Raw genomic sequence first — 17,127 nt, 5'->3', positions numbered from 1 at the left:
GACCCGAATGGCGCTAAATTTCAAAATGTTTACGTTTATTCAAAATCGTTGTTTCAACCCAAGTATCAATTTTTGAAGGAAGTGTTAGCATCTGTGAAGGAGGTGGGCTATTTCCCATATAAAGATAATGATGCCGTAATAAGTCCTGGTAAAGCCAAACCAAATTCTGTATTCATATTTGATGATGTATCAACGGATCCGCAACAAACAATACGTGAATATTACTGTATGGGGAGACATAAAAATATCGATTGTGCATACCTATGTCAATCCTACAGTCGAGCAGGCAAACAACTCCTACGTGATAATGCTAACCTTATTGTATTGTTTAAACAGGATGAGCTCAATTTAAAACACGTCTTTGACGATCACGTCTCTCCTGACATGACATTTGAGCAATTTAAACAATTTTGTTCTGAATGTTGGAAGGACAAGTATGGTACATTTGTTATTGTTAAGGATTTTGATATTTCTAACGGACGCTATCGTAAAGGTTTCGACAAGTTTATAAAAGTTTAGACGTGGCTGAGACACCTGCATTATATAAAAGCATGTTGGACAAACAAGTGCTTCTACGCAAGCGCAAAGTTGCGGAATTAGCTAGAGCTATTCGCAAAAAGTATTTAGCGTTAAAACTAGGTAAATCGGAGGAGGATGAAACTTTTGAAAAAAATGTTTAAACCCATAACCAGTGTTCTAAAAACATCGCAATACAATGCTAACGTTAAAACGGAGTCGATTAAAAAAGAAGAACCAATGGAAAAAGAAGAAGAAATTAAAAAAGAAGATATTAGCACCATAAAAAATACATCATTTATCAGCGATGAAGAGGTATTTGAAAACAGCGATAAATCCGATGAAGAATACGAAGATAGCATAGAAACAAACCAATCGCAAGATAAGGTATCCGAACAAGAATTTCAAGATTACCTAGAAAAATACCATCATCTAATTCATCCTTATGTGAAAGACCATTGGCAGTATTCAGATAAAATAGATAGAGTATACGGTCCTACTCATGATCCCGTAACCTCTAAATGGAAACTTGGAAAAACTGTTATTGATTTCGCCCATAATGGTTGGATTGTGGCGAAAGGAGACTATGTTGTTGGAACTCGCGGGCTATATGAATTAATATTTTACAAAGAACCTGATTATTACACTGAGGACGATGTGAAACGATATATTACATTGCTGGAATTAACCAATGCTCATAAAAAACTGAATGGTACACTAAAGGGAACCAAAACCTATAAGTGGAATGAAATTATTAAACCTAATCTTAATAAATCACTTCTTAAACCTGACCTGAATAAATCATTTCGTCGTAATACAGTATCTGGTAGGGAGGAGGTTGGCTCAGGAATACCGACACATTGGGAAGACAGCGATGATCATGTGCAATATGTGTATTGGGATGACCCAAACGAACTTTGTGAGCGCCTCAAATTGTTGATGGCTGAGCAAAAAGCAGGAAACACCGCATCCCTCAATAACGAAATTGTTGCCATTATCAACGAATTACGTGAAGCAGATATTATATATTAACGTTAGATCAGATTATTGTAGCATCATTTCCAATATGAATGTTGACAAGTTTGGTCGCCATCATTATCGTTCTAATGAACAAGCTGTTAAAAAGCTACGTGAAGGCTTAAAACAATCTATTTTGGATGTACAAAACCAAATACATGCAGTAAAGAAGGATATGCAACGGAATCCTCCTGTAGCTGATACAGATCTTTCCAACAAGAAATTCGTAGATAGTCGCATTGTTCATGTCAAGTCTTTTGTAAGAAAAGAGTTTAATTTGTTGCGCAAAGAATATAATGCAAAACATGTTCAACTTGAACAAAAAATCTCAGACACCATAAGTAAAGTAGAAAGTGATTCTAATAAAAAAATTAATTTGTTGCTTGATGAGAACAAAGTGAATGCTGCAAAAATATCCGATTTGTCGAAACAAGTACACGAGTTTAGAAATGACCTAGATTTATTTAAACGTGAAATGAATAAGAACGTTACAGATGCTGCTCACCAAAGCGCACAAAATATGTTGAAATCGTTGGAAATGGAAAAAAAGATTAAAACAACGGATCTTAATTCACATGATTTAGAAAATCGTCTTAAGGTAGTAGAAGAATACGTCGAAAATAATAAAATTGTCTAAAGAGTCAATTGATGGACGAGTTGCATAAAACCTATTGTACAAAGAATATTGCGTTAGAACGTAAACAGTTTAGGTAGAGTGAAGATGTCTGATGCAAAAAAGGTGAAAGGCAGAAAACATAATAAATTACTAAGCGAGTTACAGGTAAATCTACAAACCATAAATGATAATAGGATTCATGATCTTGAGCAATGGCAGAAAAGCATTCGATATGAATCAGATATGAGATCTTTACTAGATAGTAGAGTATCAGAGCTGTCAAAGACTTTGTATGAGTTGGATGAACGTTTATCTTCAGCAGTAAAAGAAATCCAAGATACACTTGCTATATTTAACACATATTTACACCCTTTACTCCAAAGAGTTAAAGCTTTAGAAAGTAGAAATGGCGTCGTCCATGGAAAAGGTCCAACTAGTTAACGAGCTACACAAACCTGCTCGAAAAAATTATCCAAGACGACGTACAATAGTCAAAGGCTTAGACGATTTATGGCAGATGGACTTGGCTGAAATGCGACCTCATTCTCATAACAATAGAAATTTTAAATTAATTTTAGTTGTTATTGATTGTTTTTCGAAATATCTGTGGACTCGTCCATTAAAGACAAAGACGGGTGAGGAGCTGACTCGAGCATTTTCGGATATCCTCGCACACAGCAAACGAACACCGAAAAATCTGCAGTCGGATCAGGGAACTGAATTTTACAATAACAAGTTTCAAAATTTAATGAAAAAACATAAAATAAATCACTATTCTGTTTTCACTACCATGAAAGCAGCCATGGCTGAACGCGTCATTAGAACGTTGAAATCCAAACTTTACAAGTATTTCAGCTTACACGGTACTTACAAGTGGATTGACATATTGCCCACAGTTACGGCTGAATACAACAATACAAAGCATTCAAAAACGGGGTACAAACCATCACAAGTGAACAAAACCAATGAAAAGGAGATTTTAAAAAACAAATTTACGCATTTAAAAATCGCAGGTCCCCGAAAATTTAAAGTCGGCGATATTGTACGCATCAGCAAAACCAAAATGTTATTCGACAAGGGATATGTTCCAAGTTGGACAACAGAATTATTCAAAGTTACCAAAATCAATATTACCAACCCTGCAACGTACATGCTCGAAGACATGCAAGGTGCACCGATCAAAGGAGCCTTTTACGATGAAGAGTTACAGAAAACAGCCAATCCTGATATTTACTTAGTTGAAAAAGTTTTACGTCGTAAAGGTAAAAAAATGTACGTCAAATGGCTTGGCCTTGATGTAAAACATAATAGTTGGATCGATAATGATGCTGTCATCTAAAAAGGTGGGGGGAATTCTGAAAAATTAGCAGAAACACGTTTTTCGTTCTCAGTGTGTTGCAGTCAGTTAGCTAGTAAAAATGTATTCCCAAGATACTGAATACTCAAGCGGCAGCGAGTATGATGTCACCCTTTCACCATCATCTGAAACATCAACTGTATGTGAAGACTACGATCATGAGCTGGATGCTCTTCTAGAGAAGTATGAAGAAGCAGCTAAGAACGAGTCCCATTATCTGCTGTACACACAGTTGTTAAATGGATCATACCAACTTGGTTGTGGTCTAAGTCCAGCCAGAACATATACTCCAGCTGTAATTATGTGGAAATCGCCATGGCAGAAAATATCTTTCAGTGCCTATGAATGGGAACAATTAATTACCCAACTCAATGAGCAAAGTTTTTTCCACGAAAACGTGACCGTCTCTGATGATCCTGTTGAAATTCAGTGTGGTGAATATTGCATAATTCGACAAATAACCTACAACAGCATGAAATTCCTCGAAATAATCAAGCACGGCATTAACTTTTGTCTCTCAGAAGTGCAAGTGAACACCCTTGTGGAAGCAAATAGTGAACTTTTAACACCGTATATGTCCATGCTAGAGACTATTGAATTTCCACATTATTATTATAATACGCTTAATATTGTTCGAAATAGTTTTAGTAGTCATAATTATACGTTTTCAGACGCAATTCAAAAATTGTATACATTTACACAGGAAGGAAATACTTTACAACATATAGCGTTAGGGCAACTTATATTTTTCTGTAAAAATAGGATCGCTAATGATCTTGAAAGAATTTAATAAAGCTTGTAAAATATATCTCTGTTGTTTTATTTCATGAAAATAAATTACAAGAGGAGTATTGGCTGGTGGGGTTTATTTATATCACAGTGATGTTTTCTTATTTGAACTAGTATCATTCGAGATGCATATCAATAAAGTTGTTCTGCTCATCGCAACCAGCATAAGTTTTTGCTTAGGTGGAAATTTTACTGAGACAAATGCAGTGTCATGGCTAGAACAATATGGTTACATCACCACAAGTGAAACTGCCAGTACTGATATTACTGAAACACTAGAACAGTTTCAAGAAAGATATAATTTACCGGTAGATGGGAAATTAAATAAAGAAACGATGGAGTTAATGCAGAAACCACGATGTACACAAGGAGACAATGCTTACGCTGTAAAATCAGCATGGAAAAAAATTTGATATAAAATGGTATTTTCCACAAGCAACCCCTCAAGCTTTGACAGTCACTAAAAGAGTATTTGAAATATGGGAAGAAGCATCAAAATTTAAGTTTACTTATCTGAGAATCCCAGATCCAAATCCGGATATAACTATAACAGTAGTTCCAAAACAGCACTATTTTCGATACAATTGTCAGGGTAACGACGAATGTCCTTTTAAATTTACAAGTGGTATATTAGCACATTCTTATTTTCCACCTACATCTGGGTGCATAGAAATTCATATGAATAGCAATCTAACATGGGATTTCAGTTTAAATTCTACAGCAGAAGGTCGAACAAATTTCTTTGCAGTCCTTCTCCATGAAATTGGTCACGCTTTAGGTTTAGCACACAGTAGCGATAAGAAGGCTGTAATGTATCCCTTTTATGAAACCTTTCCTTCTCACATAACTGATGATGATAAAAGAGGCTTAGAAAAGTTATATGGACATAAAAGTAAATCTGCATCTATTCCAACTCAACCTAGGAGTAGTTCACCAACTACAACAGAAAGATCTAGGACAACCACAGCAGCTAGGACTAATAAATCAAAGCAAAATATAATAACGAATGTATGTGAATTGGAATATCCAGATTTAATATTTTTAGCGTATGCTCCATCATTTCCAACATACCGAATGTATATAGTAAGTAAGGATCTGGTATGGAAATATGACTTAAATAATGAAAAGATACCCACCAATGCTGAACAATTTATAAGATACTTTCCAAGGGGAATTACGAACGTGACACATGTTTTTCAAAGTTCCAATGGAGATATGATTGGTGTAAGCAGAAATCGTATATATGCAGCAGCATTTCCTAGCTTAAGAATTCATACAGATAACATGGTACCTGAAATCAATAACGCAAGAAGTATTAACGGTTTATTCCAAACAAATTCAGGAAAAAAATTTGTTTGTTTTGATGGTTCATTTATTGAATTTAATGATAAAGACATTATCTCAAGAGGACGCATAAGTGACGTTTTTCCAGGAATACCAAATGATATTACATCAGCATTTAATTACATCGATGGACATATATATTTCTTAAAGCACAACGTCTATTACAAGTTTAATGAATTTACAAGAAGTGTCATTGAAAAAGGTACTTTTAATTGGAATATGTTGGGGATCCCTTGTCCTGATAATGGATTAATAAAACAACTGAAATCCTTATTATCTAAAGTAAATTTATTTTATGAATAATTAATGTCTGGGGGTCCATCATCAATGGGATCTGGGGATCTGGGGATCTGGGGATTTTGTATGGGGAAAAGGTAAATAAAAATAAAGCATATTTTACAAGAAAGTCTTTTATTCGTTATTAGTAATCGATAATCGTAATCGCAAATCGTATTCGTTTAATCGAAGTAACGTTTTGTGATTATGATCAATACAACTAAAAGGTAAGTAATTACTTTACAAGAAAGTTTTTTTACATTTTACAGGTATAAACGTACAAAATATGTTTACCGAAAATGATACAAATATACAGATCGTCTTTACCAAAAGGTTTAAATTTTATTAGCATCTTAAATATCTGAGAATCTTACTTTTTTATTACGATTCCTGTGTAAGTCCTCCTCACAATCATATCTATCCTTTAGTTCAAAGAGTACCTCACAAAAACCATTTTGACACCAGGATGATTTTTTTCTAAATATCAAATGTAAGTCTGAAGCTAAACAACTAACATGAAAATTATCAGATTTAGCTTTTAGACATTTTTGTTTTTCAGAGAAAATTATTTTAAATACCCTGTAACATGGTCGACAGAGTAGCAAATTATATTTTGGTATTTGATAATACCTAAACCATAAGCAATAGTAGTCATTAAGTGCAAAAGTTTCAAAATCCTGACACTCTATAATTGCCTGACGAAGTTCAGGTGAAATATTCAATTCTAGATCATGATTCTCAAAGTCACAAACTTTAAAATGTTCATAAGGAACGGGATTAGTTTTAATTTGCATCCATTTAATTTTACTAAATTTTTGAACTATTTCCTCCGTTAATACCCATGGTAAAGGCGATTTACTAATAAATTTTGAAATTTCATGTATGTTTTCGATAATAGAGCTTATGCATAAATTCTGTAGACTTTCCATCTTCCACATCTGAAAAATGAATTCACCTATGTGTTATACTGTAGTGGCCCCAGGGCAACGTATCAAAAGTGTTGGAGAGTAAGTGCCGTTTGTCATCAAAAGGGTTTAAGGCTATTTTAGTTTGCTCAATACTGTAAACTTCATGTAATTTAGATTGTATACAACGCTGTGTTGCATAAAAAAGTGATTTTGTTTCGGCAGTTTCACGAAAACTTTTCAAACAATTCAAATAATCATCAAAGTTAATTTTCATCTTTACAACATTCATCTTAACCCCTTTCGACTTTTTAACATCTTTCTCCCCAGCCACTTTATATGTATATTGCTTTGAACGAAGACCAACGAAGTGAGTCATGATTTTTGAGTTATTCTCATCTTTCATTAGACCTGGCACTTTTTTGTTTACTAAAGGAATATTCCAAGGATTATTTGGGGGATAATCGCTTGTATCAAATCTATGAATGTCAGGCTTAATCATTTCCTCGTATATATCATTACATTCAGTTTCATAAATCAATCCATCAGTATCAATATAAAGCAATTTATTTTGATTTAATGGGAATTTTTGTAACATATAGTCATAATGAAATTCATATATGCAGGTTTTAGAAAGTTCTAAAATTGCCATTCCAACATACAATGGTTTATTAAAAATAATTTCAGCTTTCTTTAATTCTACTGCCATTAATGATTGATCGAAAATAACGCGACTATGAAACTTCGGGCTAGCAATCAAATTTCGAGCACCTACGCGTCCCTCCCATTTATTTACTAGTTTCACCAGCCTATGCTTCCTTTGGTTCTCCATGGTCTTCCCGAATACAGCGTTGTTCATGAGCTTGTATAAGTTTTTCTCAAAGCTTGTTTTAGCTTGAGCCCTCAATTGTGTATTAAGAGCAATGTAACCTTTTAACCAAGTCATTTGCTTGAATCTCAATACCTTATGAATTTTAGTAAGAACTAATCCATGTGATATAGCCTGTTTTAGGTTCCTGTAGTGAATAACGTAGTTAGTTTTATTGTACAGAGTGGACAAGAGTTTAGATTGTTTGGAACCAGGAGGTTTGCAATGCTCTACACAAAACGGTAAATCTTTATGGTAGTCATGTAAGTTTTCTGGATAAGAGAGATCAACTTCAAGAATGTATCCCTCTTTTGCATCGTCAGGTATTGACATAACATCGATATTTGTATCATCCCAATGGAAACCTCCATAAGGGAGAGGTTCACTCATCGCCCAACCATATAGATTGTTAACATCAAGGTACATGAGATATTTAGAAGGTTTAGATGGATCGTAATTCATCATGTATTTGTTGTTAGCCTCCCCCATCCGGTTACAACACTGTGATATACCTCCACGTATACCTCGTTCATAGAATAAAAGCATATCAACATCTTGTATAGTTTCCAAGTGACATCCTGTATACTTGAGCATTGCATCCCATGTAAAACCTGGGATGGTATAGTAGTGTCCTGGATCTAATCCATATGTCTTGAAGCATGTGTCTCGAAAAGTTTCGAAAACTACAGCCAAAAGAAGTATATCTGTCTTCATGTATAAATTACTGTAATCCCAAAGAGTCTTCATGTTAAATTTCTCCCACACTAATTTAGCGTGAGCATAATTTGAATCTGATATATGCTCATCGTTCAGTTTATTGTAGAATTTTTCTTTATTTGGCAACTTTGTTTCATCCAACCGTTCAATTTTATCTAAATAATCATAAAAGAATACTCCTTTTTTAGTTAACAACTTGAACGTTTCATCATCTAAATTTGGAAATTGTTTTCTTAAAATTCCAAAATTTTCTGGCTTCAAAGTTGAAACTAAGCTATCTAATGAACTCCCCATAAATCTAAAAGTATCAATGAACCGGAATCTAATATTTGTCTTTTTATGGTAAACTGTGAAACTAATATATTTTTCTTTGTTGACTGGTAAAATGGAAATGTCGTACATTTTCGCTAAATCCTTTATTATGAAATGCGAGTCGTAACCACTCATATTGTGGAAGGCTATTGGAACCACAAATGCTTTTTTATAATTTAAATTGCACCCATTGTGTGCAAAACCTCTAAAATTGCCAGTCAAATGACAATGGTCTCTTACAATTCGATCCTTCTCCAAAAATTTTCTATTACAAATGTGACATCTCTCAGTAGCATCTTTTAAACTTACTTCAACGTTCATGGGTTGAATATTTATTAATTTTGAATGAATAAATTGAGCTAAATTGTCAATTTCATGTGAAAACCATGACATACAATCCAAACCCACATGACTTTTGTAGAATGAAAAATTATCGACATAATTACACTTAAAATATAATCCGGCACTGTACGCTGTGTGTCTTTGATATGGATGCGTTGACGTAGTTGATGGTGTTGAGTGGGATGCGCGAAGAGGAACGAGCAGTGATTCAAAATCTGCGTATACTAGGAATGGCAATTTTTCTTTGTAAACAAAGTTTTTAAATTTGACATATGGTTCTTTGGTGAAACTTATTTTGCAGTCATCTATCTTTTCACAGTAGATGATATGAGCATCCAACTTTTCTTTTGTATAAAAATAATTAAGACATCTGTCACATATATATTTCTTTCCATTGTGTTTAGAAAGTTGTGACTTGACAAGTTTGCCTAAATCTTTTATCCAAATATAGTGAAAATGTATTAGATCTTCATCACGTCCACCACTCCATGGTCCGACGTTGTCCACTTCATTATTAAAATAATATTTATTTTGAACTATCAACAGATTGACATGTTTTTCCCGTTTTTGTTTAGTTAATCTCACAGGAAGTACCGAAAAATTGAAAAGCTCATCTTTAACATTTAACTCGAAAACATTAACGGAAATATTTTCATTATTTTTTTCAAAGAGGGAAATTTGATTTAGAGTTACTGGAAATGTAAGACCTTTTAAATTAAGGACAGTGGTGTAATGAGGATATGAAGTAGTTTTGTTAGTGTTTATGTTAACTGAATATAGGGCTGATACAATGGCCCAAGCAAAACAAGCCTGGTCGTTATTCTTAACATTGATACAAGCTCGTTTTTTGGTAACTTTAGGATGCAATTGAATATACGATGAGGCTCCTTTAGCCATTTCAAATTTATTAATGTTTATTTCTAAAGATATAATTTGATTCAGTGCCCAACCACTCTGAGATTCCTCAAATTCAGATAAATCGGTCAAAACAATATTTTTAACGTAAACTTCAAACCAATAATTTAAATCGGTAGTCACATCAATAACTTCATTTTTAGTATTAAAATATTTTCTTTCTAAATTTTCCACCTCCTCAGCTTTTTTGATAAATTCCCCACAAAATGTAGTATTTACTTTTAACATGCCCATTCTTTTTAAGTTGTATTCAATTTTCTTTTGAAATAGTTTAAAAGCATCGGCAAAAAACTGTAAAATATCTTTATGCTCTTTGTTAATAATTATTCCTGTTTGTACTCTACTTTGAAAAATTGATACTATATTTCTCCATACAACCTTTGCTTTACTTCTACGTATATTATTTAACCCACCGCCTGCAACGGAATTTAAATTTTGAAGTATAATTAAAAATCTTTTAAGGATCCCTACATTGGTTTGAAGTTTTCGTAGCGTCCCTATACTTAAATCGCCATCCTTAATAGCTAAATTGCATAAACATATATGTTTTTTAACTTGTTTTATCCAATTTTTTGTTTCTCTATCCGAACAACGCTTTTTTAAAAAAAGTAATTTTTCAGTTTCATCAAATTTTTTAATTATCTCACTACTAAGAATGGCGATTTCCTCAGAATTCATTTTTCAAAATTTTTGGATATGAAAAATCTACTTACAGTTTTTTAAATTTCAATTATTTCGAATGACGCTGCAGGATTTAGCTTGCTCGACGTGCTCACCAGGCCTCTGAATACGACAGCGTACTTTTCTGTCCTCAACTGATCTATATAGGGGGCGTAGTCCTCGGTAACCCGCTTCGGTAGGAACACCACACTTTCCTCTAATTCTAGAAGCACCGATTGGCCAAATGCAGTGTTGACGATTTTACTGTTTATTATTTTATATGGTTTGTCAACTTCCAGTTGCTGTAGTTTTGTAATCGGTTTGTCTTCTTTCTTAACAACAGAAACTTTGTTTAGTTTGTTTAGATCCATCTGAAATAATTGCGAATGTAAGTTCATTTGCTACATTGCAGATTCTATTATTAAAAATTACATGATTTTGAAGTAAATTATAATAAAATTGCAACAGTGAAAATATGAAAAAAGACATTGACGTAATAAAAAGCTACGGCTACAAAATCATGTCTATATAATAGGATACATTACATACGAGTTTTAACAACTCATAATAGACGGTAAACGTGGACTAGGATACAAACGAAAGTCATAACTTAAGAATGTACACACGAATACCACGCTACGCTGTCTCTTGCAGGTCTGAGGAAAATTGCAACAGTAAATCATAAAAGATGACATTGAAATGATAAAAAACTAAAACTGAGGTAAAATTGTAACAGTAAAATATAAAATATTACAAAACATTAAACTGGTAAACATACAGAAACTACATAATCACAGTATAAGGGCTATACGGGAACGAGCACACAAAAATAAAATTTCCCCAGATCTACTGAAAAACTGGGCCTTTCACAACATCTGGCAACAGCGCCTCCCATAAGAGCCTGTGTATTAGCGTAAGATAGAAAATCAATTTTCTCCCAGATTCTGGGGAAATTTTACAAAGATTTTAAGGATGCATTACGTACGAGTTTCTACAGCTCGTAATAGAAGGTAAACGTGGACCAGGACGCAAACGCAACTCATTACGAGTTTCTACAGCTCGTAATAGAAGATAAACGTGGACCAGGACGCAAACGACACTCATACCTTAAGAATATACACATGAAGGTTTTGAAAAAAATGATTTACCGGCTATTATGTAGATTTCAGGTCTTTAAGGTAAAATCGCAGCAGTAAAACATTGAAATGATGAAAAAGCAGAAACTACAAGATCATTATTCTATACTAATGGGATGCATTACGTACGCCTTTCTACAACTCGTAATAAACGTGGACCAGGAGGCACACGCAACTCATAACTAAATATACACACATGAGGGCTTGAAACACAAACAGCATTTACCGGTAGAAAAGCGGAAACTACAAAATCATAGTTATACAATAGGATGTTTCTACAACTCATAATAGAAGGTAAACGTGGACCAGGACGCAAACGGAACTCATTACTAGTTTCTACAGCTCGTAATAGAAGATAAACGTGGACCAGGACGCAAACCACACTCATAACTTACAAAAAATTACATAAGAATATACGCAAGAAGACTTGAAACAAAAAGCATTTACAGGTAAATAGGCTCCAGGTCTTTAAGGTAAAATTGCAACAGTAAAACACAAAAGAAGACGGAAGACTTCTGAAGTAGCAAATAATTAAATACTAAAAATATTTACTTACTTTTTTAGTTGTATTGATCACACTCACAAAACGATTACTTGGTGTAGTTCGTGACTGACAGAAACTCTATGAAATGGCTATCCCCCGATTTCAGTTTAAATAGTAGCTACTCCGGAAATGCCTCGTGAACACATTCACGTTTTAATTGCATCTTTTAACTAGTAATTTGCAAACGATTAAAAAACATTTGCACTTAATTCGTGGGAACGACATGTGCATAATATTTATAGAATTTGTACATCCTTTAACTAGTAATTTGCAAACCATTGGAATGTGGATGTATCCGGTTCACTCGTGGGAACGACATATAATATTTATAGTTGGTGCATTAACGTATGACATCATTGGAATGTGGATGTATCCGGTTCACTCGTGGGAACGACATATAATATTTATAGTTGGTGCATTAACGTATGACATCATTGGAATGTGGATGTATCCGGTTCACTCGTGGGAACGACATATAATATTTATAGTTACTGTCAGCGTATTTCCCGCGGTTCACTCATTTCGCCACACGTGCATTAACGTATGACATCATTGGAATGTGGATGTATCCGGTTCACTCGTGGGAACGACATATATAGTTGCCGTTGCGTCAGCGTCCACATTGCAATATATTTTTATTACTTGGAGGTACTCACGTATTTTTCTTTGAATTCTAAAAGCACATTGTAGAATGCAGGCGGGCGCTGGCCGCCAACACGTCTACTTCTCACCCCTATGACGACAGGGTGCGACAGGGTGTACTTCTTAGGGTTCTTTTATAACGACAGGGTTCTTCTTCAGAGGCCTCAACGCCGCTGGCCGCCAACACGTCTACTTCTCACCCCCTATGACGACAGGGTGTACTTCTTAACGACAGGGTTCTTTTATAACGACAGGGTGTACTTCTTGCACCAGAGGCTACGGCCTCAACGCCATCCTAGCCATCAAGCTGGCCGCCATCTTGGATCTTGGATCTCAGATTCCCATATCTCTACTACTACTAGCTCTATGTAGAATATTTTGAAGTCTCCTGCTTGAGTATACTGGCCGTAACCTCAAGCCCTTTGGTATTAAATTGTTGTTGGTATTAAATTGTTGTATTGAAAATTTAATTGAATTTCGACAGTGTGCCAGTTTCTCGTACAAGGTTTCCAATCTCCAAGCTATTTTATTGTAGCATTTTTGCAATTAACTAGTTTTGATGGATGTTAATTTTAATTAACGTTATTTGTTGTGTTGTTCACTCTAAAAACACATGGAAAACTAGTGATGTGAAATACTTTTATTTTCCTCGTTCTCAAAAAAATTAGATCAAAGAATAAAATTAATTAACGCTGTTATAAGGATGAAGTGAGTTTAACTTTTTCTATATACACAAAGGATGTCGCAATATACACATGATATAATAATATTATTTACGTTTTTATAAGTTTTGTACATATTACATACACTTTTTAGCTCTGATAAATCCGAATTGACTCCAAAAAGTACGGATACGGTATGTCCTATATAACCTCACTATCGTAAATTATGTCAATAAATCTTTATTAACGACAAAAATATTTTTGTTGAACTATGAATGACATTATAAAAGAATAACTAATGAATTCTAACAATTTGTATTCGTTTATTCTTACTAGAAAATAAAATATTCAAGTTTAACAAAATAATCCCATAAGAGTCACTAATAAAACGTCCTTTTGCTGACAGCGTGTCACGTGACAGTAAATTTCTGTAAATAGAGGGGAGAAGCACGGAACCAATACCAAAATTAAACTCTTCTCCCAAACACCTTTGATATGACACTGTTGCGTAAAAACGTAAACTACAAAGAACTATACTTTCCTCTAGCTACTTTTCCCTCTACCACATGATGGCTTACAAATTGGATGAGTATTGATGCCAAGTCCTTAGAGAGTCTGAATAGCTCTATAAATCTTTTTTCTAGGAGCGTGCAAAAATGTCTACTTTCGCGCACGCATTTTAGTTTAGAAAGTTTCACTTTTCCGCACGCGTGTTACTTTTCCGCACGCGTGTTACTTTTCCGCACGCGGTTTTTACTTTTCCGCACGCGTGTTAATTTAGATATGTTAATATGGCCTTAAAGTAATTATAATACATGCAATAAACTAATATTTAGATGTTATTTACTAATTTATTTCAAATATATCTTATTGTGTTCCTGTTTTAATGAAATTAACGCGATTATTTCATTCATGGGATATTATGACCAATAGAAAGCTACAGAGATGCAAATTAAGGTGATAATTTTTGATAATCTCCCGTGGTTAAGCATATTACGTCAGATGCCCTTCGTTGCTATGAAAAAATACATTCAGTGACATTAATGACAATTAATGTTTTAAAAATTATAAAAGTGATGGCTTTCAATCGTCAAATATTTATAAAAACTGTGCGTTTAATGGTATAGTATTTTTACTACAAAAGCGATATTACGTAGGTCAAAATTTTTGACATAAGAGAACTGTCAAAACATTAGAATGTGACTTTTCATTATTACCATGTTTATAATAAACATGGCAATAATGAAAAGAAAGTCACATTCTAATGTTTTGACAGTTCTCTTACGTCAAAAATTTTGACCTACGTAATATCGCTTTTGTAGTAAAAATACTATACTTACATAAATAAGTTACAATAAAATTTTGGTTTTGAACAGTTTTATTCATGAAAAAATCGCAACAAATTGCACTCGACCTCTGAAATTAATATAGAATTTTTGCTCTCGTGACACTTTGACATAATTTCACTCGCCTTCGGCTCGTGAAATTAAAACTGTCAAAGCGTCACTCGGGAAAAATTCAATAATTTCAGAGCTCTTGTGCAATTACTACTGACAATTCGATGAAATAAAATTATTTTGACATAATATTCGAAAGTCAAATCGGTAGACAATAACAGTCGTTTTGAATCATCGTCATGGAAACCAAGATCGTCCTCATTCTAACTAATTATATTGAAAGTTTGGTTTTGACAACTTTGTCAAAGAATTAATTTGTGTATGTATTTTCATATTAATTAAATTAATTTTGGTAATTTTTTAAAGACTCTTAGAAAAAATATTGTTCCTAACTCTTGCAGAAAGTCTCTTTTCCGCACTCGACTGCTTGCCGAACTCCCGCTTCGCGTCGTTCGGCAAACTGCAGTCGCGTGCGGAAAAGAATGACTTTCTGCACTTGTTAGGAAAATAACTATTTTCAGGTAGTTCAAATGGTTCCTGATTTCGTCTGAGTTGTTACGTTTACGAACCAATGCAAGATTTTCTTGCATTTTTTCTTGAATTTTCTTGAATTTGCAGTAAATGTTCTCGAAAAATTGGCAGCATGCTTGTGATTTTTATTAAGAAGTTAACAAATTTGGTCCAAAGCACTTGTGATTTTATTTAAGAATAAGTTTTTATTGAAAATAATTACAAATATTAGAGTTTTTATAAAAAAAATTTTAATTTCGTCCAAAACACACTAATAGTACACTAGCATAACCTTCAAAGCTGGTTAACTCGACTCCTTAAAGGCTTATTTACACGGGTAGAGTTTTGAGGGGAGTAGACTCTACTCGCTACTCTACCAAAAATGGCTTGATACCGTTCACACGAGGAGAGTAAAAGCATAGTACTGATGCTAGTATAGTGTGGAGTGGGTGTTTAGTGCAAAATGAATTCAAGAAAAAGAAAATTGTTTCAAAATTGTTTAGCTACAGTTGCAAATGCATTTGTAACTGAAGTCGCTGAATCTATCGATGATGAGGTAAACAAACAAGGAAAGGAGTGGATGAGAGAGTGTCTTAAAAGAAGGAATACACACGGGACCTCAGCTCTTCTACTAAGAGAACTAGCCTTAGAGGATGAATTGCGCCTTTCATGATTGCTTCCATAGGAGTGAACCATTTCACGTTCGGAACGTATACATCGGCTGAACCTGAACCCGATTTTTTTGATTTTTGTGTTTTTAAACACTCTTGATTATAAGTGCACCTTAAATTCTTAATTTTTTGCTTAAGCTCGTTTACTCCAAAGCCCCCCTTTGCCATTCTTTCGACGATTTCATCCTCCGCAGCTTGCCTCATACTTTTATTTCTGTAGTGTACACCACCTAAATTCCATAAACACTGGTATTCGTCATACAGCTCTACAAGATTTAAAGTATCATCTTCGGTGAACTTCATTTTCACTATTTACACAAAACGGCTATTGACATTGATTTTATATACCTACTGCTGTGGAAAAATATTTAAGTGATTTAGGTATTAATAAATAATTAATTAAACGTTGTTGGGATATAAACAATAATATATTAACACAAAAGAACATCATAAAAAATGTTGTTCTGAAGCTATCTCCTTGTGGCATTTTTATAATTAACTATTTAGATAAGAAACAAGCCACAATTAAATTGAAAAAAATAATTTAATTAATGTTTCGACGCCCAAATCGGGTGTCGTTGTCAAAATACAAAATACTACTAAATTAAACAAAAATGTTGTTGCGTAGTAAAACATTCTTCTAATTTATTTAATTTCACTCATTTATATCGGCAATTCAGACATATGTATATTATACATTTTAAAGTATTTTTTAGTAAGCAACAACATTTTTGTTTAATTTAGTAGTAAAATCAATGGGAAAATCCCAATAGTTGGCTGTATACCATAGTTTAAAAAAACTTATACAGAAGTAAAAACTTGAAGTTGTATACTGGTATAAAAATTGTTTATTAAAACTTCATAAAAGTCGTGCAAAACGTTTTCGTTCTAATTCAGAACATCTTCAGTGCATTCTGCTAAGTAATTGAAA

At 33.7% G+C, this 17,127-nt stretch overlaps 2 protein-coding genes across 2 annotated transcripts; one reads left to right on the top strand and one right to left on the bottom strand.

The window, feature by feature from the left end:
• Positions 1–4,420: 4,420 nt before the first annotated feature.
• LOC126882494 (matrix metalloproteinase-14-like) lies at positions 4,421–5,942 on the top strand. Its single transcript, XM_050647459.1, has 2 exons — positions 4,421–4,655; positions 4,732–5,942. Exons 1-2 carry the CDS (start codon positions 4,421–4,423, stop codon positions 5,940–5,942), a joined length of 1,446 nt encoding a protein of 481 aa, XP_050503416.1.
• A 924-nt stretch (positions 5,943–6,866) lies between these two features.
• Positions 6,867–10,208, bottom strand: LOC126882493 (uncharacterized). The gene has a single exon (XM_050647458.1). It carries the CDS (start codon positions 10,206–10,208, stop codon positions 6,867–6,869), a length of 3,342 nt encoding a protein of 1,113 aa, XP_050503415.1.
• Positions 10,209–17,127: the final 6,919 nt, after the last annotated feature.

This window comes from Diabrotica virgifera, chromosome 3, assembly GCF_917563875.1.
Source record: "Diabrotica virgifera virgifera chromosome 3, PGI_DIABVI_V3a".
In the NCBI taxonomy this organism is placed as follows: domain Eukaryota; kingdom Metazoa; phylum Arthropoda; class Insecta; order Coleoptera; family Chrysomelidae; genus Diabrotica; species Diabrotica virgifera.
This window is presented reverse-complemented; position numbering and strand designations above follow the sequence as displayed.

What these genes read in the sequence shown, in the direction of transcription:
- LOC126882494 (XM_050647459.1), top strand. Translation starts at nt 4,421, where the DNA reads ATGCATATCAATAAAGTTGTTCTGCTCATCGCAACCAGCATAAGTTTT. An exon ending in GTTAATGCAGAAACCACGAT is followed by an intron (nt 4,656 to 4,731) that starts GTACACAAGGAG and finishes ATTTTCCACAAG; the next exon opens with CAACCCCTCAAGCTTTGACA.
- LOC126882493 (XM_050647458.1), bottom strand. Translation starts at nt 10,208, where the DNA reads ATGGGCATGTTAAAAGTAAATACTACATTTTGTGGGGAATTTATCAAA.